At 41.2% G+C, this 24676-nt stretch overlaps 2 protein-coding genes across 3 annotated transcripts; both read right to left on the reverse strand.

Moving 5' to 3' along the window:
• Positions 1–168: 168 nt before the first annotated feature.
• On the reverse strand, positions 169–13126 carry si:dkey-9k7.3 (circularly permutated Ras protein 1). Of its 2 annotated transcripts, XM_042070473.1 has the most exons (21): positions 12903–13123; positions 12590–12658; positions 11993–12050; positions 11341–11460; positions 10288–10401; positions 9210–9296; positions 8991–9088; positions 8536–8742; positions 8396–8446; positions 7894–7983; positions 7204–7355; positions 6569–6650; positions 5970–6094; positions 5655–5739; positions 4792–4898; positions 4508–4620; positions 3610–3721; positions 2682–2822; positions 2334–2424; positions 1552–1602; positions 169–1094 (listed from the first exon to the last, which is right to left on the reverse strand). In XM_042070473.1, the coding sequence occupies exons 3-21, from the start codon at positions 12048–12050 to the stop codon at positions 996–998; spliced, it is 1983 nt and encodes a 660-aa protein (XP_041926407.1). In that variant the 5' UTR covers positions 12590–12658; positions 12903–13123; the 3' UTR covers positions 169–995. The 2 variants fall into 2 exon arrangements, with proteins under 2 accessions (XP_041926407.1, XP_041926408.1); XM_042070474.1 differs by lacking the exon at positions 1552–1602 and having other exon boundaries at positions 12903–13126.
• A 644-nt stretch (positions 13127–13770) lies between these two features.
• Positions 13771–23863, reverse strand: tkfc (triokinase/FMN cyclase). The gene is made up of 16 exons (XM_042071025.1): positions 23753–23863; positions 21086–21275; positions 20126–20418; positions 19923–20001; positions 18961–19050; positions 18689–18723; positions 18467–18551; positions 18280–18369; positions 18019–18135; positions 17136–17252; positions 16446–16583; positions 15489–15595; positions 14995–15098; positions 14655–14688; positions 14457–14549; positions 13771–14379 (listed from the first exon to the last, which is right to left on the reverse strand). The coding sequence occupies exons 1-16, from the start codon at positions 23756–23758 to the stop codon at positions 14218–14220; spliced, it is 1740 nt and encodes a 579-aa protein (XP_041926959.1). The 5' UTR covers positions 23759–23863; the 3' UTR covers positions 13771–14217.
• Positions 23864–24676: the final 813 nt, after the last annotated feature.

The following is a 24676-nucleotide window of genomic DNA, read 5'->3' on the forward strand; positions in this document are numbered from 1 at the left end:
GTGTGTGTTTGTGTGTGTGTGTGTGTGTGTGTGTTTGTGTGTCGGAGATGAGCTGTGACGTCCTCAGGACTGTGACTGTGTAAGCAGAGGGGAGTCAGAGTCGTGTTGCTAATGACCCAGTTCTAACATACTGTAGCTCCAGCTGTTAGATAAAGACGAAACACTTGGTTTGCTCATGACACTAAATGTGCTTGGTTTATTTTGTAAAAAGATAAGACCTAAAATTAATATAAGCCTGAAAGCAAAACTGCATTCAATGTGCTTCCGTTCCAGGTGCATTATTGCACATTTCAGGCAATGCAAATAAATGCATGAGAGAGACCCTGAAACAAAGAATTATACATTTTGTCACGGTTACTCCAGAACTATATCATTACTGTAAGTCTGAAAATATTTTCATACTTTGCACAACAATTCCTAGTGCTTTAGGTAGGGGCCTCAGTGGCCAATCAACAACCTAGCCTGTGTACCATAAAAAACAAAATCACCAACAAAGCAACCTTTGTGGGCAACAAAAATCACCAACAGAACAGCCTTCGAGACTGTAGAGTGCAAATAGATAGGCTACTTACAGGAATTTGGAGCTTTCCTTCTACAGACTGTGCTGTCCATGCATTTCCTCTATGTTGTATCTGAGTTATGTTTTTATGTTGTTACAAAAAAGCACATTTATTACATTAACAAGTTCATTTATCATTGTGCTTCTCAACTGTAGGGGGACCCTGAGAGCAAATCTTCTTTAGTGCTGCTTTAAACTTCACAGTTTCATCACTTAGCATGGTCCACTCCAAAACATCATATCCACAACTTGACAATGCTATTCCATAATTACAGCAAGCTGGACCAACGCAGGACATTTACAAATTACATCCTCTGCCCATTGGTCACGTGAATCATATCCTGGCAACAGCTGAAATGTCTTTAAGGGCTGATCTTCTCGAGTCCTCAGTGCCATGGCTTGTTGGCGTGGCTGGATTCTTTGTGGGCTTGTTTGATCAGCTCTTCCTTGCTTCTGGTTTCTTTAGACTTCTGACACTTTTCGCCCTCTTCATTTGATAAACCACTTTAGCAGCTTCGTCTGAGAGCTCCTGAGGCTGGACAACAAGTGGTGTGAGTCATGTGGGTCTCCTCAAGCACTCACGTTTACATTTACATTTAGTCTTTAGCTTTTAACCAAAGTGACTTACAAAAACCAAGGTACAAAAAACGAGTACAGTGCCACTAGGATATTGTTAGTGCAGCAATAAGTGCTGCTCGCATAAAATATCTTAAGAGTTCAAGTGAAGTCAAGGGAGGGAGAAGAGGGGTAGTCAGGATAGTGAAAAAGGTAAGTGCTAGATTAAGCATGCCCAGCTGTTAGGGCTACTAGCATCAATTATCATGATCAAGCATCAGGTCTTACGAGAAGCAGACCTTGAAGAAGTAGGGCCTGTTATAGGCCTTTGCTCTGATGCAAGTGTTTATTTGTGCTTGTGGTTACAACGAGTATTCCTAGTATTGTACATAGAGAAAATAAATGTGAATATGAGTCTTTGTCTTTACTGGACTGACCGTGACTGGAGAGGATGGCAGGACATGGTCAGCTTTGGTCTCTCTACTCTCCTGTAACAGATGATTATCACCTCAGTAACATTCAACCTGTGTTACTCAGGAAGGCAGTGCTTCCAAACCTGTGGTATTCTAACAGCTTTACAAAAGGCACATTTATAAAGTATCATATTTTTGCTCTGTGCAGTTTCGTGGCACTAACTCCTACCCTATATAAAAATGATCTATAGTACTATCATTCATATTTTACATGATCATTGTTTCAAGTCATTGATTAGGTATCCAAAGCATAATCTTAAAAAAAAAAATCCTCATCAATTTCTGTCTTTATTTGTTCTAGGGACAAGTGTTGTAAATTAGCATTAGCTATAAACACTAAGATACTAGCATCAGATAGCTTTTTTCAGTTTGTCTATGTATACGGTTAGACTGGGAATACACATACGAACTTTCGGCAAATTTGGCATTTGCTCTGCAGGTCCATCCTGCCCATTTCCAATGTCCCTAAAACACTGGCACGCAAATACAATCGCTAATCCGGCATGGAAGTGTATTTCTTTGGAACTGAGTAAACAACTGCATTTAAAACCTTCGTTTACAAGATTGCTAAGTCGTAAGTCAATTAACCTTTTCCAGACCCACTCCCAATTGTACAATTGTGAAGGTCTGGGTGTTCCCAGGCTAGAACACTGCATCTGTCCCTATCAAATAAACGCTGATAAATAAATCAGTAATCTGCTGTTTTATTTGCAGGTTCCATCACAGGGCTACGTGTGTCTCCTGACCTTGTTGTCTGTGAGGTCCTCACAGATCATGCTCATGGTGCTGATCCAGTTGCCATACACACTCTCCTCTCTAGGACTCGGCTTCTGCTGACTGGGACAACAGTACACATACTGTAAGTACAACTCACAGAACTATGGAATTCATTAGGTCAGACACACACACACACACACACACACACACACACACTCTCTCTCTCTCTCTCTCTCTCTCCTCTCTCTCTCTCTCTCTCTCTCTCTCTCTCACACACACACACACACTCTCTCTCTCTCCCTCTCTCTCCCTCTCTCTCTCTCTCTCTCTCTCTCTCTCTCTCTCTCTCACACACACACACACACGCACACGCACACCTGATGTCTTTGAGCAAGTCCTGCTGGGCGCGCAGTTGATTCTGAGCCTCCAGCACTCTTCCCTCCATAGTGAGTCTGGCACACAGCTGTGCACAGTGAACTCCGAGCACGCCCATGTTCAGACTGCCCGCCCACACCCAGCTACATAGACACAAAGACCAGAGGAGGGACACCAACGCATGATGACATTTCAACACACAAATGTACTGATGAAAAGAGAAAATGTCTTTAGGGAATATGATAGGGCTTCTGGTTGTAAGTGTACAGGTGGAAATGCATCTGGTGTTGGCGTGGCCTTTCATGTTTGCTGCCCATACGAGTAACTACAACTAACATATATTTGTAATATATTTGTATATCTGGGAAAATATATGTGACATATATAAAAACGGCCAATTTTGCTATATTTTGAAATATATTTGACATGTATGTGTATATATGTGACTTATATGTGTGAAGCATACATTGACATATACATAATATATGTGATTTACATATATTGCCATATATCACATTTTTGTATGGGGTGGCCTTTCATGTTTGCTGCCCATACAAGCCTGGGTTGTAACAGTGTGCCTCGGACTTGCACAGTGCACTGTAATGTTAAAGTGGTATGTGGGCTCTCTGCTGTATACCACTAGCCTGTGTTGTGGGTTGTGGTGCTGTATAAGGAAGTAGTGTATGTTCATGACTGCTATTGTGTGCTGTGTAGCATTGTCTTACTGTTGCCTGGAGCTCTGTACTGGTTAAGCGCTTGTTGAGGCAGGGAGATGTGTAAAGGTTACGTTACCAGCAGGGAGATATGTAGAGTGTACGTTACCAGCGAGATATGTAGAGGTTACGTTACCAGGGAGATATGTAGAGGTTATGTTACCAGGGAGGTGTGTAGAGGTTACGTTACCAGGGAGGTGTGTAGAGGTTACGTTACCTGCTGGTCGTCACCCGTCTCTGCTGAGTGATGACTCGGGTGACCCTCTGCAGGTCGCGAGTCCTGAAGTCCAGCTGCAGCTGGAAGGGAATCCTGTCCCTCCTCTGAAAACCTACAGAGGACACACAGAACTGACCATCACCTCGCCACAACTACAGAATCACGCTTCAATTCAGACACGATTCTGCAGCAGCAGTCAGAGCCAAGTATCGCAATATGAGCCAAAGCAATTACCTGATCGCAAAAGCTACAAATAATCGTGCACAGTTCATTTTGTCACATTTCTGACTTTTATATTCATGTCATCCTCCTTAAATGTGCCACTTCTAGTTGGTGGGTGTGCATAGTGCGTGAGGGGCACGGAAATTGATAAACTGATATTTGAACTGATATTTTCGCCAAATCATGCAGCCCTAGTAGCAGTTGCTGACAGGCATGAATTAAATATTATAATTAGCTCCATTTCTGGATTCTAATCAGCTAATTAAGTCAAAATGCCGACAATGTTTTCCTGAGCATTTAATATCTTAGTCTGTGCAGGGCTTTTCCACTATATTCTAATTTGAGTTGCACCTGTACATGAAGCACAAATCACTGATATCCGAGAACAGACGCTGAGATACATTCTATATGTAGGTAATGAACATGTACACATTTTACATTTCTGTCTTTCCTTTAGTCAATGAGATGGCATTGCATAGAAGCATGCCGTACAGTCACAAATCATCTTGAATGGTTTTCAACAGTGGTCACGTTTCTCACACCTCTACACGTACTGGAGGGGTTCACTTCCTGCACTAGGACATAAAACACAGGAAGTGCCAGTGGTCGAAAGCAACTTTCCACGATGATCAAATGGAACACTGAACTATTACTGTATCTGAATCAGGTTACTCACTTTCCACTTTGTCCGGTTTCACAGCAAACTGGAATGTGATCTCTAAGCCTTCAGTCACATTTCCAATCTCTCTCACCAGTTTGTGCGCATCATCATCTTCAAAGGGGAAATACCTACATCAGAGAGAGAGAGAGGGAGAGAGAGAGAGAGAGAGAGAGAGAGGGAGGGAGGGAGACATTAACAGGCTAAAGCCACAACATTAATAGAAACCACAGTAACCATGAGATAAGAGAATCTTACTACTAGAAAAATAATTTTAATTCATAAGAAAGAAGGAAGCGTACACGCCATCAGGTGCCAATAGTGTTGCCATGACCCCAGTTGCCATGACATTGTCTGCTAAAGCAGACTGAATTTCTGTAGCCACAGTGCCAATGTTGACAATGTTGATCTAGACAGAGACAAGAATGTAGAAGTTTTATCAAGTGCTTCCATGTGGACTCAGACACATATAAATGTACACTCATGCACACGGAACACATACAGACACACTCATGCACACGCCACACATATAGACACACTCATGCACACACCACACATATAGACACACTCATCACCCACACATATAGACACACTCATGCACACGCCACACATATAGACACACTCATGCACACACCACACATATAGACACACTCATCACCCACACATATAGACACACTCATCACCAACACATGTAGACACACTCATGCACACGCCACACATATAGACACACTCATCACTAACAAAGAAATCACACGCCACACATATAGACACACACATCACCAACAAAAAAATCACATACCACATCTGTCTCGCTGAGTTTTGTTTCATTGTTGTTTGCCTCTTAGCCTATTTTTGTCTGTGAAGCGATTCTATCAAGACCACTGTTGCAGCAATTTAGACCAGTCAAAAACACCTCAGGTAAACGGTCAAGCATGGCAAAGCTAATCTGATTGGCAGCGTTCAGGATGTTTGCACGAAGTGGTCACCTTGAAACAGATGGTGGACTTTCCACTGATGATGAGATCAGCTTCTTTTTTTTCGTAAATACAGTCTCCTAGCCTACTACAGCCTACACAACAGAAGCTGATAACTTCAAACAAACAAGACTTCCCACAATAACGAGACTCCTCAGACAGAAGTGTGTCTACAGGAAAGAGTGACTCACCCTTCCCCCGGTCAGATCTGCCAGCCTGCCCACCTCTGCAAGGCGGCAATCCTCGCCTTCAAATGTCATCACTGATACAATCACCCTACAGATGGACATATCATTAGGAAGTTCCATTATATACGGACAAAGTTCTCAGAAAGTTCTGTGTAGGCAGATTTGTATCTGGATAGATTGGTAGAGGCACTAAGTTTCAAAACAGTTATTTTTTATAATTTTATAGCTATTTCAGTTTTTCCTGTATTAAAAAAAATTTATAGAAGCCATTTGTGGAAACTTTCTAAAAAGAGAAGAGTGTGCGCTGTACTCACTTACCCCTTTTCAGTGGCATAGTTTGCTAGCTGGGTGTAGAAGTAGGGTGAAGGGGCTGCGCTATGGCCTTGCTCTTGCTCCAGCTGACCTAACCCAATGTTAGCGCATCCGTCTGTACAGATAATCACCTGCATTAGGGAAAACATTGTCATGCTTTTCTCATAACCACTTGATGATTGTATGCTGATAAAGGCCCTTTTGATCTGTTCTAGATGGTTTCTGGTTCAAATGTTGAAAACAAACGCAGATAAGAAATTAAATGAAAATGAGTTGGACTTTTATTATAATGCTTTAAAAAATGTTGACTTTAAAACTTTTTTTGTCCCTAAGTTGTCATTAGCTCAATGTTGTTTTCTGTGGCACCAGAAATGCCTTAGGAATGCACGTTTCAAAGGGTCTATTGGGTATAGTTCAAAAAAAGAGTTATTGTGTGCACATCCCACCTTCTGGCAGGTACAGGACAAAAAAACGTACTTCAGTGAAAAAAAAAATAATGTCCGCAACACTGCTTTAGACTCCCATATTTAATGTACAAAGGCAACGTTTCGACCCTGCTAGGTCTTCTTCAGGCAAAAATTGGTCACAGTCACAGCAACACTGACCTTTGACCCAGGGTACTGTGCGGCCATTGCTACAGAGAGAAGGGCAGCAGGGCCCAGCGCCGTGGCTCCACCCTCTCTCAGTCTGGGGGCAAAACAGGAGATAAGTGCAACATTCACTCCATTATGTCTTGAATTTCCCCTGGGGATCAATAAAGTATCTATCTATCTATCTATCTATCTATCTATCTATCTATCTATCGTTACCACAGCTCTGCTGTCAGTAAGCTCACATTCATAAGAAGAGTTCAGATGCAAAACCCTCTAAATCCGTCTCACCGCTTTTCTTTTAAATTTAAAATCTTTTTAAACTTTTAAACATTTTTATATCAGGCTCCTATAGGTTTTTGCCTACAAATCGATATTTCAGAACAGGACGAGAGTGGTATTATTTGCGAAAAACATTATTTGATTAATGTATACTATGTGTGGAGAGCATTCACTCACCATCGTTATCTCATTTTTGACAGAGGCGGTGTTTAGAGGCTTTTGCATCTGAACTCTTCATATTTTCTACGGTAAAATTCTCAATGCAAAGAAAAAAAATCCCAGATTAAGAAAAGGCAGCAATACAAGACATAGCTTTGGGGCAGCCAGACAGTCAGCAGATGTCTCTGCTGGCAGGAAGACAAACTCACTCTTTCACCCTCTTGGTGAGGAACAGGAGGCTCTCGGCGATGCAGTGTGGGGTAGAGAATGTCTCTCCTTGTTCCCGTAGATGGTCATAGTCCAGAAGTGCCCAGTCTCTTATCGTGAGTGGAACACCTGTACCATCGCCGTACACAGTCACCTGAAATATACAGACAACGTGTTTTTACTTACGATTTCAACAAGCAAATCAGATATATTCTTTATTATGATCACGAAGACACAAGGAATGAATGAAAGTCAGAATAATTACAGAATAATTAGTTAAAAATAGCCCATCTAAATGTTTTTTTGTCGTGGGCGATCATATTTGTTGTATTGCTTGACTTGCTGGTCTTGCTCTCCATTCTAGAAGTCGGGCAAAATGTATTATGCTTAACCCTGTTCTACAACAAAATGTACAAACGTAGGTCAGCAAAAAATATACAAAAGAGCTTTGTCGGGAAAGTAGGTGTTAGTAACCGTTGAAAGAACATCCTGCTTCTCACATTTTTCAGATTTCAGGTGCATCAATGAGTGAGGAGGTCACAGAGGGAAACTATGAGTCACATTAAACCGGGCAAAAGTCATGATATTTTCAGAGCATAGGCCACCAAAGACATAAGATCAAAGATTTCCAAAGAAATGCTGTTTTATCACAAAAGCTCCTCTGAGATATAAAAGCCAGTCCTTCCATTTACCTCATTGTTAAATGTAACCAGAGCAACTCTCCGACGTGGAGATTTCTGGAGCAGGGACGATAAAGCCTTATGAAGGGCATCCTGAACACCCTGCGGACATCAGTAGAGGTTGCACACTTTGGTTGGTTATGATTACATCTTTGGTTATGAAATCAATTGATAGTTAAAAAAAAAAAAAAACATGTTTAATAAAGAGACTCCTTAGTTTTGTCTGCCTTAGTGGCAATTATAACAAGGTTTCAGAGGACCAGTGGTTAAAAAATGAGGAACCAAACAGCTCTGTCACAAGAAAACAGCACAGTCACTGAGGTCGTCAACAAGAAAGCTGTACATGGTCTGTAAAGTTTTCACACCTCGTGTATATCATAATGACATGGTCACTCATGAGTAATATCAATGGGGCATGGATGATGTATAAGATGATATATAAACTATAAACTAAAGGCTGATTTAGCTGATCTGTCCTTATTGATGCCAGGCACCCTGAAGTTGTAAAACTCACCTGTAGTCGTGATACATATGTAGGAGACCTCATGGCATTTCCAGGTGAGGTCTACAAAAATGAAAAGAAGAGAGGGGTTGATATATAAAGACGCTGGAGACGTGATTTCAGCAAATCAAGGAAGCCCGGATGACATTGACCTCTGAGGTGACGCTCATGCTTCCAGAAACATCCACGCAGAACACCACTAGCATGTCCTCCAGGTTCTCATAATCTGCATCCAGTTCTTCGTGCACGTACATAACGTCCCGACCAGGACAGGGACGCTGGAGCTGGGGTTGGCGACTGAGCTTGTTCCCAGGGCCTGAGAGTGGGTTCTCTGTCCCACAGAACTCACAGCACCACACCTTTTTATGGGGGAGACAAAAGGAGAGAGAGAGAGGAGAATAGCTTTTGTTTTTATGTTTTATATTTCACAGCAAATGCTTAAATCTAGCCGCTGAGATTGAAGTTTTATGAAGGAGTGTTATGAAAAATAGTGAGGTAACAATGAATAATTAAAAAAATGCTACAGTATACAAACTATATTACATAAATAAAAAACCCTCACAAATACACATTAGCATGAAAAGGAAGGTCCTTTGGAAGGACTCACATTTATATTCTGTCGGCCTTGCAAGGAGCTAACTGTTGACATGACAGCTTTACATGCGTGGCAGTACACTGGCTTTTGGTTGCTCTGGATACCACTTGCTGCAAAAACAAATTAAAAAGTATTTAGTAAACCACGAAGAGTGTTGTCATGGAGAATTTATGTGAGACACCATCTTGAATGTGTGTAGGTGAGAGTGTGAATGTGTGGGGGAGGCCATACCTTTACTGATGTCTACTAGTTGCCCCACGTTGAGTAAAAGCACATTGACATTGGCTTTAATGGGGCTCTCCCCACTCCCCTCTACGCCTGAGAGCACACGACACATAACACCTATCAGCACCTCATCTCTGCACTGACTCTACTTCTGAAAGTTCACATAAGGTCTTTAACACAGTCTTTGAGACTTGGAGATTAGAGAAATGAAAATTCAGCTTATTGTCTTGGAGACACAAATTCAAATTCAGAAAAGCTTTATTAGCATGAAGATTCATAGGGAAAGTGTTGCCAAAGCATACTATATGTATAAAAAACATAAAGGGTGGGTTGCACCAACAGGGATTAAGTTTTAACCTGGATTAAATCAAGGGTTATCCATTAAACCAGTTGCACGGAACTTTAAACCTAGTTTAAAGGTAATCAGGTTTACAATTACACCATCCTTTTAATCTTGGTTTAAATGTTCACATAAACCTGAATTTATTTTAATTCTGTTGCGCAATTGCTTTAAACTCTGCTGAGGTGGTTTCTGGAATGGCTGCATTATATTAGATGGATTTCCCTATGGAGTTTTATGATGATGAGGAATTTTGAAGGACGTACCGATTCAACAAGGAATCTATAATAAGATTAAATTAACAAATCATGCATCATGTACGCAATTAAACACGGTAGTGACCTGATTATCTTTAAACTAGGTTTAATGGATAAACCTAACTAATCCAGGTCAATGTCTTAATCACAGGTTAAGGTTTTAATCGTGGATTTGTTAAACCATGCTTAAAATTAAGTGGTGCACAAGAGTTTAAATTCAATTGATCTACAAATCATTGATTGGGCCTAAACCAAGATTAATTTACTCCTTGTTGGTGCAACCCACCCAAAATCACATAGAATTATAAAACAATATGAGTGATTATAAAATAAAACACACATATACACACGCACACAATCGCGCACGCACACAAACAAACATTTCAATTTGTTACAAAAACATTAACCACAATGACACTATGATATCAGTTTAAAGAAGTGTGAAAAGTGAGAAAGAAAGTGAGCTTAAAGGACAGGGCTGGCTTACCTCGAGGGGGCACTGGGGGGGGCACTCGGGGCGGGTCTGGGGTGGCATGCGGCTGTTTTGGTGCTGGAGCATCAAACAGGCGAGGGGGCACAGGTGGGGGTGCCAAGGCCTGCGCTGTGGCAGAAACAGGGTCAAACGGGGGTCATTTTTACAGTATAGGTATCCATGTGTGGTGAAGCCCTCGGGGCCCTTAAAGAGGTAGTTGACTCCTAAAATGTCTACACTACACCATATTCGTTCGAATCCGAAACGCTTTTGTGACGAAGATGCCCCTCATCAACACTACCCTGGCATTATCAAACCACTGAAATAGGATGCTCTGGAAATGCTGTTGGCATTACAGTAGCTCTGACTTCACATTTTAACATGGACAGGGAGTTCCACAAACATTTGAAAACAATGAACAAATAAACAGGTAAATTAACAATTAAATTAAATGAAATAATTTTGCATTCTCTCATCACACGATTCTTCTCGGAAGAACCCTTTAGGACCCTTTCCTGGACGAAAAGAACTACAGCTGTGTGACTGTCCATTAAAACCGTCACTAGTAGCAACATGGATGAGCACAGTAATTGCAAGCTTTGGTGACCTCGCGGTCTTATGCCTCCCACCCCCTCCACCAAACCTTTGAGCTATTACAATCAGGAAGAAGGTTCAGAGAGCCTCTGGCTAAAAAGTCATTATACAAGAAATCCTTCATTCCTAATGCTGCTCATATTTGGTTAAAACTGCACCATGCTGGTAGTTCCCTCTGGGTGCTTCATTATTCAAATGAACTTAAGGTGTCCACGCTTTTAGCAGTAACTGACGTCAACTTACAGTTTCTCTTTCAGTACTTCAGCATCCAGCAATAAGAAAGAATAAGGGGAATTCTAAAATGGTCCAAGCATATGAGAAATAGGAACTGAAAAGCTTTTATCTTTTCTATTTTCTGAAAAGCTTTTTATCATTTAGTATTGCCATTAATTGCTTGCCTATTTCAGCAAGACAAGGTGTTACAGTATACATATAGTATAGTTACATAGGGAGGCACGGGAACAAGGATATTACCTGGTCTTGGAATGACCGAGATACGGTTGTCGTAGTCATGGTCGTTGATGGAGCGTGTTCTCGGGAGAGGAACAGGGATGCTGGCGTCACGTGTAGTGCCAGGCAATGTGGAAGAAAGACCTGAAGTGCAAACACGAAACAAGACGAGCTCAGACCACAAACACCCAAGTCACATATGTTTGCAGAAACAAAATGGCTTTGCAGAACAGAGGTCAGCACACCACTGATAACACCTTGGTATGGACAAACGAACTGTGACACAACCCACTTTGAAATGTACTACATTTCTTTCTCTTTTGATATGAGACCACACAGGTAGAAGCGGAAGAATAACTGTCAACATGACTTACACACCAATGCTTCTGAAACAGGACTTCCATATTGCCAAACTCCAAAGGTCTTTTTCACAACTGACATTTCAAAATAGTGTATTTCAATTTACTGTGGGTGATAACTAAAGCCTGCATGTTTAATAGTTGTTGTGGTAGGTTAGTTGTGGCCATCTGGACTTTGCATTTAACCCTCCCAAGGATCTTTGTGACTTTAGGGACTTTAGGTTGGTCGTTCAGTGTTAGACATTCCATGCCAAGAGTGTCCAGTGTCATCAGAAATGTTTTTCAGGCTGAAACAGTTTCAAGTAGTGTGCGGTCACCTGTTACCATAGTACCAGACGTCCAGTTGCACACAACATGACTACAGGCAAACTCCATCTGGTCATGGCAAAGGGACATCGAGAGACAGAGAGACAGAGAGAAAAAGACAAAAGGACACAAAGCCAAACAGAGAAAAACAAGAAAGAGAAAAGTTCATTACAAGAATAGATCTGATGTCCTACAAAAGACTGAGATATAATCCCACATGAAACTTAAAACTACACATACAGAACTGCTCGAGGTGCTGTTATGTTGTCATCCGCACAACCTGTTACTTTAATGTTTCTAAAAGCTGCTCATTTCCTGCTGTAGTTTATGTAAACTGTTAAACAGGTCTGCACACTTCTTTATGGAGTTAATCTGACAGTAATCTGGAGGAAAAGATTTAATTTATGTTGTCTATTGGAATAGATTATGGCTACAGTTTTCTTAACAAACGCTTTTATCCAAAGTAACTTACATAATAACAATAAACAAGTAGGCCTAAACAATACATTAACATTAAATAATAGTTTAAATTGCTAAACATACAACTCAGAATAAGAAACACTAAAATCAGCAAATATAGTCAGAAAAAGGTTTCTTGTGTAACATACCTTCTGATCGTGCTGATAGTTCAGACTCAGATGATAGTCAGTCAATTATGTAACTTCAGGTGTCCATGACTAAAAAACAAATTATACACAAGTAGGCCTACAATTTATTTATGTCGTTTTTATTTCTCTCATACAATTTAATCTACTTGTGTTATGTCACATGATCCGCTGGGTAATCAAAGAACAAAAAAATGAAATTCAAAAATCCAACCTGTATAATCTTCCCTTTATACACACAACACTTGTTACAACAGCAATCACAACAGACAAATTAGGATAATGTTCATGGAGAAAGTCAAAGTAAACACAGTACCTGGTTGCTATAGCTCTCGGACCATTAAGTAAGCATGTTGGATTCTGTCATAGAGCTTCTTTCTGCTGTCACGCACACATTTAGACACACACACACACACACACACACCCACACAAGGCAGGAAGTAAGGAGTGTGGCTTATGAGAGAGAAAAAACTGAAGAGAAACGAAACCAAGTGTGATCCTCTGTTTTAGCTGTTGTCTTTGAGCAGCAGGGTGACTTCACTGACTTCCTGACTTGTTCATTTACTCCTTAACCCGACCCACTTTCTCCCTATAATAGGCCTTCACCTCAGATCAGGCTCAGAGAAGGTTGCCAAGGGAAACTGATAATAAGGGTGAGAGAAAAACAACTGATTTTCAAGTGTCGTTTCAACTCCACAACTGTAACACAATTGTGCAGTTTAATACAATTTGTTACATTCATTATAGACGGGAGTCCAAATTTCAAATAATTTATGTCATACATACATTTCAAATACTTCATGACTTGGAGTGTTTTTTCTTCAGTGAGCATATCAAGCAGCAATGAGAACACACACACACACTGAACAGCCTCAGATATAGTCACCATGAAAGACAGTCACTTTTTCTCTTTTCCTGCTACTTAAAAGTGTCACTGCATATACCTATTTATAGCCACTTATGAATAAGTGTGTTATGCTCTGTGTGTGCACTTCATGTTGTCCTGTCAGCACTGTGTTTTCTATGTAGCACCATGGTCCTGGTAACATACTGTTTCGTTTTTTTTACTGTGTACAGTGTATACTGTATGGTTGAAATGACAAATAAACCTACTTTATGACTTGATAAGTCATCTAATTAATTTCATGAACAAAAAGCCGCCTGCTAAGAACTCACAGAATGCGTTAAATCGAAAAATTCATAAAATACTTTATTAATTAATTTCAAAAAAGACAATTTCTATATTATTAAAGTGCAAGATTATACTGGTTCTTTTACCAGTCAGTAGTCACCTATAGCAATACCATTAGAGTAATATATCTAGTACATTTTACAATGTACAAATTCACAAATTACAGCAAAGTTTGCAGATTAAACAGAATGAAGAAACGCATAAAGTAATACTTGATTTCATCTTAGTAATGGTCCCTAGACAGGTAGCAGCCTCACATTATCAATACATAATCCATTCAGGCATACCACAAACTTGAGCTACTGAGAGTTAAGAAATCCAACAATAACTGACATTTGTCTATGTTCATCTTGTCTAATTACTTGATTTGTAATGGCAGTCAAGCTATGCTTCTATTCTCAGTGGATCTCAAGTAGTTGTTGCCATTTACTGTATCTATTTATGGGTATTCACCACACAAGGCCTCATACACCGCTCTCAGAATGGCCGCTACTGCTACAGCACCAGGGTCAGGCTGAGTCAGGTGTTCCGCGGCGATGTAGCTGGCTCGCCCTGCCTGCGCAGAAAGGCTCTTTGTGGAGTCCGCTCCTGCCTTAGCTCTCTGTCAATCAAAACACATGCAGTTATTTCAAGTCATTTTTCTACTAATTTCCCGATTTTTCAACAGTTGTATTTTACCTCCACGGCTGCCTGCAATACCGCCATCACACCAGTAGGAGGCGATGACGACAACTTCTGCAATTCCTCCACGGCAGGACAAAGGGCATCTAGCTGTAGAGAGGGAAAGGGGGGGTGGGGGGGGTGGAGTCAGGTTAAAATGTCATGGAGTTCATTAGCAGTACAACATTAACCACAAAGGATTTAGCTCGGCCTTACCATAGTCCTGTCGCCAGGTTCTGCACCTCCATACCTGCAGGACCACAATAGGGATGAAATAATGTGATTTAGCCCCTGTCCATTACAGAAATGACAGAAAGTATAAAATAGGACTTCAACAATATCAAGCTATGAAGGTCATGTTGAACATGAAACAACTCAGTGACCTTTCGAGAATAAATCCTTAGTACTTAGTGTAGAACTTGCAAAGTGATGCAAAGAAATGCAAAGTGTAATTGATCAACAGGGTCACTAACATTAATTGGATCAGATAAAGATGATGTGTGCTTGAGCAGTCACGCTAATTAAAGGGTCTGTGTACAATACATTCCCAATGTACCTCTTCATGGCCTCCGTCCCAGAATGCATTGCTTTGGCCCAAGATGCAGCATCACTCTGTCCCATCAGTGGCAGTGCTGCAGCGGCCAGAAAGAGGCTGTACAACTACAAAACAAAAACAAAAACAGTGAGCATGCATCCGCTGCGCTGCCTTTTACAGGAAACTGTATAACTGTACAGCTACACAACAAAAACAAACATTGAGCATGCACCCGCTGCGTTGGCTTTTACAGGAAACTGTATAACTGTATGATCTGCTATTTCTTTTATTATTCATGCTTCTATTCATTACTCATCTGCTGCTCTCTGTTCCTGCAGGATGTATTGCGCATTGACCTGCCTTGTTTATGAAATGCGCTACACAAATAAAACTGCCTTGCCTTTTGTCTGCCTTGAAATCTAGCCATTTTAGAACACATACTTCCAACTGACAAAGAAGGGGTACACACATTCTCTCTGCCTTAATAGAACTGACCAATCAGAGACAACACACACCGCTCCAGATGATCCACCCATCCTTTCCTGTACCAAGCTTGCCAGAACGCTAAGCAGTTGCCCCGGACAACCAGGAACCGTGTGGCCTAGAAGCCACTCCTGAATGGCTGTGAGGAAAGAAGACACAAAAAAGAATCAAAAAACGGTGATGAAGACCGGACACTTTCAGAGCAGTTACCCTTCAGGACAAATCAAACTCTTTCCATATCAGATGTGTTAAACTTTTCAGATCCCTTTCCACCATATGTACTGTATCTGGCATATGCAGTGTGATCTCCTTTAACCGCAATCTAACGTTCTTAGTGGAGTGAAGTTCATGGTTTCATCTCTCGGTGATTTACAAGTATGTGGTTTGAACTGCGTGTGTGTTTCTGGGTGAGGAAGGGGAGGGACGTGGTATTCAGTATTCTCTATGAATATGTGTGTGTGTGTGTACATGTGTGCATATGTGTGTGTGTTTGCATGTATGTGTGTGTGGCGTGCGTGTGTGTGTGTACATGTGTGTGTGAGTGTGCTTGAGTATGTGTATGTGTGTGGGCATGATGTGTGTGGGCATGAGTGTGTGTGTGTGTGTGTGTGTGTGTGTGTGTGTATGTGTGGGCGTGATGTGTGTGTGTGCATGTGCTTGAGTGCGTGTATGTGTGTGGCCGTGATGTGTGTGTGTATGCATATGTGTGTGTGTTTGCATGTATGTGTGTGTGTGTGGTGTGTGTGTGTGTGTGTGTGTGTGTGTGTGTGTGTGTGTGTGTGTGTTTGCATGTATGTGTGTGGGCGTGATGTGTGTGTGCGCATGTGCTTGAGTGCGTGTATGTGTGTGGGCGTGATGTGTGTGTGAGTGTGCGCGTGTGCTTGCGTGCGTGCATGTGTATGTGTGTGTGTGTGTGTGCTGGAGTGCACATATTTGTGCATGTGGGCGTGATGTGTCTGTGTGTGTGTGTGTGTGCGCGTAGGTCACACCCTTAGCTGCACAGGCATGGGTATTTCCACAGTCTCCATCCCCAGCGGCGCGATCCAGCATGTTGAGCTCCTCCTGGTGCTGCAGCAGCGCCTCACACACGGCCTCCAGGGCCTTCCGCATCACGCCACTCAGAGGGCCTACCGACCACCATCACACACTCACTCAGCACCAACACTGGCACAATGCAATTAAACACTCTTTTCACCATGCAAATGACTTAAATTACGTAAACAGTGATGCACACTACTGTAACACAGAAGAGCTTATAATATGGTGCAGAAATAAAGTGACGAACATAGTTTTTCACACAGGAAGTCTTCATACTTGCATGAGTAAGTGACTATTGGAGAACTGAAAACAGTAGAGCGTATGCTGTGGGCGCTTTGGGTAACGTTTGGGTAACGTTTTACAGTAATGCACGAATTAACAAGAATTAACTATTTGTAAGCCATCTAATAGTGTTACCTGATGCCTACTGAATATACAACTAAGCATTTAAACATTATAAAGCCTTACTCGGCCTTAAATGTAACTGAAGTAAAGAAAATTGTGGAAGAGTAAACACGATCAGGTTTTTGAACTGGAATGGGTAAGAACCTCAATTCCTATTCCGGTGGTAATGATCATATATAGAATAGGAGATAGAGAGAAGGAAGTGTATGGTGAGGGATTCCGTTGTGTTTCCGTACCCGGACTGTATGTGACCTCATGGGATGCAGTCTGCTGCGGGGGCTCAACGCTCCACTTACGCCCGCTCACAAGTTCAGAGCTGAGGTTAGGCCATGCTGGAGCTGAGGTTTTAGCGTCTAAGAGGAACAAGGGTGGAAATCAAACAGCTTCTTTAAGTGTGGGAGGGAGAGACTGAGAGGGAGATGGCAGGCAAGAGTGTCTGTGGGTGAAAATATACAGTACATGCATACAGTTAACAGACACACTAAGTAATGTTTCTGAGAAATAACTGAATGTTAAGCGTCTCGTGTGATCCGTGTGCTTTTAAAGTCTGCAAAACTAATGCCCTGGGCCCTAAGTCATCTTAAGATTCTAAGATCTTAGGAATCTTCACAGAACAAGTTCCACACAAGTTCACAGAACAAGCTGCCACTTTGCAGTTGCTCATGTTATGATAACCATCTTAGAAAATATCATGGTTTCATGGTATTTCACAACCATTGCTTTTATTAGTTATACTGACTTTTATAGGGGATATGTGTGGAATTCTGTAGGATTCGAGTCTGAATCCACCATGTAGTATTGCGATGACAGCCTTACGCCAAAATGGTTATTTATTCATATTCTGTTGCTATTTGTAGAAAATGTGAGAACATGTTTGTTGACATTACATCAAAAGGTTATTTATTCAAACTTTGTTGCTATTTGTAGAAGATATGAGGACATGTTTGAGGTGTTTTCTCCTTTGGCTGCTACTTTGTGTCTGCTTGGTTGCATTTTTTTTCCAACACTGGTATTATGCAAATGTTATGATAATCATCCATTATTTTTACCATGGGTGCATGCAGTGGTATACCGCGATACCTATATTCCACATGGTCGAAATAATCAGGGTGAACTTACCAAAAAGCCTAAGGATCTCCTGGTCTGACTTCATGATGGTCAGTGACATGCCTGCCATTTCCAGTGAGGTCATAAACAAGCCTGACATCACTCTGGCAACAATGATGCCACGATCCTCTGTAACCAGAAAAGTGGTCGCCAATAAAGTGATTTGCTAAGTAGCACAGCCATTTGCTAAGTAGAATGATAGTGATACTGCACTGCTATATAAAGTGCTTTCTATACACAAGAACAACCTCTGCACCTGTTGGTCAATCTTACCAAGGGAACTGATGGCAGCTCTGGTGACCACTGCCATCTCCAGGCTAGACAAAGCGCCGAGATTATTCACACATATCACCACGCTGTCACCTGGATCAAACATGAAAACAAACAAACAATCAAGTATGCATAGGCACCTCTCCTCCCATTTTTGCCTAAAACAAGACTGTCACCAGCACCAGTGTACCTGATTTCATTGCCAAATGGGTCTGGCTGCTAGGATCAGTCATGTGGTCTATCATGGTCTTCACCACCTCATCTGCTGGGGCCACCTATGGGTCAATCCAAGTTATTGCAAGTAAGAAATCAGTGCTTAGGCAAACATTCTATCAGGAAGACATTTCATTTATTCATTAATTTATTTATTACTACTAGCCAGTACATGGCGATTTCATATTATGATGGGTACCTTGGACCTCTTTATTCCAGGTTCACCATGGATTCCTGTAAAAAGCATTAGTTATTTTCAACAATTATGTATAACTGCCCCACATTATTTATTTCATATAAATTATATATATACAATGATTATGACCACTACAGTGCTGCACACTGTGTCGTTTATGAAAAACAGTAAATGCAGCATATCATTTGTCATTTGTTTGTTACAAAATCAAGGAATTACACATTTTAGAACTACAAATCCTGTTTCACCAGATAGACGGCTTGGGCTGCACTCACCTAACCCCAGTTCCATCTCTCCGGCTGGAAGCTGAAAGGAGGGGAGGCATCCTGGAACACTACAAGGAGAGAGGCTCACACCAAGAGTACCTGCGGGCCAGAAGCAGAAATTATTTACAGTTAATTATTAATTATAATTAATTAATTATACATTTACAGGTTTCAAGATCACAGTGTATTTATCACAGGGGATCATGTCCCCTTAGGTAGATTATCTTCCTTTCGTACTGATTTCTATTTTTGTGGACAGACTAGGGCTGATCGATTTGTGGAAGATATCTAATTGTGATTTTTCTGACAGACATTGCGATTTCAATTGTGATTTGTGATATGATTTTTAAATGTCAATGACTTGATTCAGTTCAATATTCCAAATGTCTCTTTGGAATGTCTCTCTCTAAGTTGTGCCACTTCTGATTGGGGAGCATGCTTTGTGAATGAGAAGTTCAGCACTCCTGATTGATTGTGAAGCTCACCAATCAGAAGTGCTATGCTCCTCACGCACAAAGCATACTCACCAATCAGAAGTGGCACAGTCAAGGAGGATGATATGAATATAAAAATCATAAATGTGACAAGATTTTTTGCGATTGGATAATTGCATTGGATCATATTGCGATTGCGATAATTGTGCAGCCCTAAGACAGACTAGCACAAAATACATATACCGGTACATGGATCTTCAAATCAACATTTTCTTGTGTTACAGTATCAAAGTGCTCCAAAAGTGGAATATAATGTCAAATTCTATGTCAATTACATTCAGATACATGTATTTGTCACAAAAAAAATACTAAGACATGGTTAAACAACTTCCATCATGCAATTCCAACTCCACTTGATGCTATAGGCTAATTTAAGGTCAGTGGTTATTCCTTAAGTTACCTAGATTATCCAGTAACCTCGAATACAGTACTCCTATCTATATTTGCCTTATTCTGCTAAGAAATGATCACACATACCGATGACTTTTGTTGCCTCATTCACCCTGGAAACAATAGTGTGTAATGGCAAGCCTTCTTCTGCCATTGCCCCAGCCAGCTGAGGGGGGAATATGAGATGGAGGAAATTAACTGTGTGTCTTATTTTCAGTTAATCACAAACAAGAGGCAGGGACTGTGCTATGATCGCAAAGGCTTCATGACAATGATGAGAGGAAAGGTACCTTGTGAACGAACACTGTACCACATAAGCCTCTCCTGCCGGCTTTGGCAGGCTGTTTGAAAGCGCAGTCATCTGCCACGATCACCATGTCGACCGGTACTCCCTGAGCCCGCGCCTGTTCGGCGGCCAGGCCAAAGTTGAGCCGGTCGCCGGTGTAGTTCTTCACCACCAGCAGCACCGCGGCAGCACCCCCCTGCCACAGAGCCAAGATGGCCGCCAGGATGCTGGCAGGAGGGGGCGAGGCGAACACTCCCCCAGCCACCGCCCCAGAGAGCATGCCAACACCGATGTACCCTTAAACAGACAAAAAGGAAGTCTTCTTAAGATTCAAGGATTTTATTTGTCACATACATAGAGATACTTTGTAAAACATGCAGTGAAATGGCATTTTGCTGCTCAATTTTCCTGTGCAGAGGCGTCCTGAAGTATCCCTGACAATTTACGTATAAGGATACAGTAAAGAGGATAGATTTAGAAGAATTTAATACATAAATACTACTTAGTCATTAATATTATAGACTTAGATTATCACTGATTATCACTGAATGAGTATTGATATCAATTCAGTGCATTTACATTAATTAAGTAAATTCATTAATTTATAACTAGGTAATGAATTTATCATCTCTCAAACATTAAAAATAAAACCACTAGCACCCTCATCTGACACAATGTTACTTTGGTCATTTATAGAATAGTCGCTGTCAAAGGTGCTTCAACTGAGTAAGTAAAAGGTCTGAATTATGTACAGTAAATGCAATAGTTTCTCCTTTTATGTAGCTACAATATTTTTCCACTATTGGTCTATAATCTTTTTCATTTGTTTAGTTATACTCCATATATCATTTTATTAACTTTTTTTAACATTCATGACAAGTTAAATTTAAAGAGCGACCACCGGCGACATACCACCAGCGGTCCGCTATCTGCCAATCTGCTTTTGCCATCATGACCATGTTACCTGCATGTGCGGGCTCGTGGCCTGATCCACCACCTGACAGCAGGGCCACCTTCCCTTTAAGGTTGTCCAAGTCAGAGCGCAACACCACCCGGTGTCCACGGAGCAAGGTGAGAGAACCACCGCTGCGTACAATGCCACACAGAGCCTCGTCCACACACTTGTCCACTGAATTAAGCAGCCTCTTTTGCACCTGAGCAGACAGAGGGAAAAATCAATGGAACAACACATCTGAAAATCCCACTGTCAACACTGTTCAAACAACACTGTTGAACATCCCACTCTCACAGCCAGAGGGATGCTTCATTCTCATCTCTTTTGGTGGCCATTTTAAGAGTAGGCCTAATACCGACCACCACTGGTGGAAACTTTATACACATCAGACGTAGTAGTATGTCTCAATTAAATTTAGTCAAAAATGACCTCCTTCTATCCTCGCCTTTGATGCTTCCCTAACCTCTAGCTGCAGTGTAGCCTATATCCTTAGCAATAAGTAGATGCAGCATTGGTCTTGAACAGGGATGTAGTGGAGGCTAAATGCAAGTAGGCTAAACACAGTTTACCCACCTCTGAAATGTCAGAAATAGTTTATCCACCTCTTATTAGAGTATATCCACCTCTTAAAAGAGTTTATTCACCAATTACAACTGTTAACATTTAAAAATCACACTGTATTATTCACAATAACAATATGTATACTCATCAACACTCTATGAACCATTTAATGCCACTTGTAGTGCTATAAACATTGGACAATAACCTCCACCATCATCAAACATGTTCTGAATGCCTTTTCTAAAAATCTGATACCGCATGGCGCAGTCCACCTTACCGTGATCACAGAATTCATAGTTTACCCACCTCTTATTTTACCACTACATTCCTGGTCTTGAAATATTCACAGGAATCCATAGGAATTAAATATTTATTCATGTTGTGTTATCCAATATTAGTTGTGCAGATGTATAGTCCATCTTATACACACCCATGAAGTCAACAAAGAAAATGAAAAAATAGAGACGTTTGTGTAATTATTCCATTTAGTGTAGTAATTCTATATCAGAACCTGACATACAATCCAAATAATCTACAAGAAACCTCAGAAATGCATACTTTTATTGTCAGTATGCATTTTGAGTAACCAAAAGTCCTATGGGGAGTTTCCATAGGGCATTACAAAACGCATGAGCATACCTTGGCAAATAATGGTCTAAAGTACTAATTTTTCATTCTATAGGCTATTGATCTACTTTCTCACACAGCTTTGCAAGATAAGGTGCTAGGGCTCACTTGTGTTTCTAAAATCATATCAATAGACCATCAAGTGACGGGCTGAAATGTGGTCAGTTCAGAGATGCTTGTTATCCGGCAGAAAAAAACAACAATATTCTGTAACTCTGTGCCAGTGCTTCCTAAAAAACTACAGGATCTTCACTTTCTAAAGATGTCTAACATTTGATGGTATAGGCCAAAAGAACACACTGCCCTCTGAAGTAGGCAGTGCAATGTTGGGGGTTAAAGCCTAGAAATGGTCCAACAGGTTATGTGTGGTCAAGGTACGTTGCATAAAAAATGGCTGTCATTCACAAGACTACTTTTACTTTTATACTTTAAGTATAAAGTATTTCCAAGCCTGTACTTTGTTACTTTTACTTGAGTAAAGAAGTACTTTTACCAGAGTATTTTTTTTTTATAACAAGTATTTGTACTTCTACTTGAGTACGGGAAGTGAGTACTTCTGCCATCTGGATATGGATCTAAACCAGACATTTTCTCTGTAGGCTACTGCTGTACGGTTCTATGACAATTGTCTTTGGAATACACCTGGCACACTGGAAACAAAAATGATGCAACCTCAGAACTGAGCTAAGCGGTAAAATATTATGGTAAACAGGTGACTTCTTAAATGTGGGGCCCCGCCCAACAACTCTGCAGGATGCTATTATATTATCCAGGTAGGATACTACTATAGTCAACACTGTGGAAAGATGTATCCACATGTTGACTCAAGTGTAGCCTACAAACAGCATCGTGGAATCTCCTGGGATTATTAGCATCTAGCATCAAGTGAAAATATGATGCAGAATAGATAATGGATCCAAAGATGGAAAAAGTCGCAATATACTACAACATGTACACAAAAGCTCTACAATAACAATAGTTTATCGAATGCATGAAGCAGTCATGTCATGCTACAATTTTACTGTCAAAGGAGTGGTTGATCTGGAGAACAAGTAAAAGAGATATCCTATGCAGCCGTAGACTTTAACCCCCAGATCAGACCATATCATCATGAGGACAGTAGCCTACCACGCTTATGAGTAAAGTACGTTAGCGGTGCATTACAATCCTACATTTACAGCATGTTTTACACAACAACAACGAAATTGTATTTTCAACTGCATGTCCACAAGTAGGGTGGGCAATTTCATGCACGACTGATTCGAGTAGCCTAGGCTATTTCTTATGCAAACTACTAGCCTACAGCTTGTTCAAAGAATATGATGACTTAGATGGGAAAATGGGATTCCAATCTTTGTCGGACTGAGCGGAAGAAAACATTTTGGCATCACAGCCCTGATGATGAATTCTCTCCATTTGTCCCACGGAATTCAAATTACACTTTATAGGGACTTGCACAATATCTAAGGAGACGGGTGACTGTATTACCTCCATGCTTCCTGTAGTACTTCGCTTGTCCGTTGTAAAATGACGCACTATCTGATCATGATGGCTAATCCTGACCTGGTATCCACTCTCTGGTATCAGCTCGTTTAGTCTGTTGTACAAGGGACAGGGAGACCTACTGGACACATACTGGATACATACAGGCCTGGACCGACACTCTCAAGCTCTCAAACGAGTCCCCTGCTGTTCAGTTAGAAAACTGCAGTCTTTGCTTTTACTAATGGTTAATTATGCAGGCCCATCGATTGTATCAGGATAAAGACCGAAACATTATTATAAACGCCACCCCCTCTCTTTTCTCGATTTTCCTATCCTCCTCTAACGGCCTGACTCTGTACACACAATTACTACAAATTCCATCAAACATCAGATATAGGCTAGCCTACTGTTCAGATGCAAGATCAGGCCATTCACTCAATTGACCTTTCAAAACAAATCACATATTTCAGAATTATTTGTCATTACCAATAACCTACACACAATGTATTAGTGGACAATGATTAACCTTATAATATGGATAGCCTAGGCCTACAGATAAAGTGTGTTAGGAAACACACTGTTGCCGGTTGCCGGTTCGAACCCCGACCAGTAGGAAGCGGCTGAAGTGCCTTGAGCAAGGCACCTAACCCCTCACTGCTCCCCGAGCGCCGTTGTTGTAGCAGGCAGCTCACTGCGCCAGGATTAGTGCGTGCTTCACCTCACTGTGTGTTCACTGTGTGCTGAGTGTGTTTCATTAAAGCGATGGTTCGGAGTAATTTCACCCTAGGGTCCTTTGCACCATGACCCCGAGCCAAACACCCTCCCAGAACCTGTTTTCCCTTGGTCAAACCCTGGTCGAGTAGCGCTGTCAGAAACGAATGAGTTTCTGCAGTCGTAATGGTACCAACTTTTATCTCGTAAATTACC

Source organism: Alosa sapidissima, chromosome 18, assembly GCF_018492685.1.
Source record: "Alosa sapidissima isolate fAloSap1 chromosome 18, fAloSap1.pri, whole genome shotgun sequence".
Classification (NCBI taxonomy): Eukaryota; Metazoa; Chordata; class Actinopteri; order Clupeiformes; family Clupeidae; genus Alosa; species Alosa sapidissima.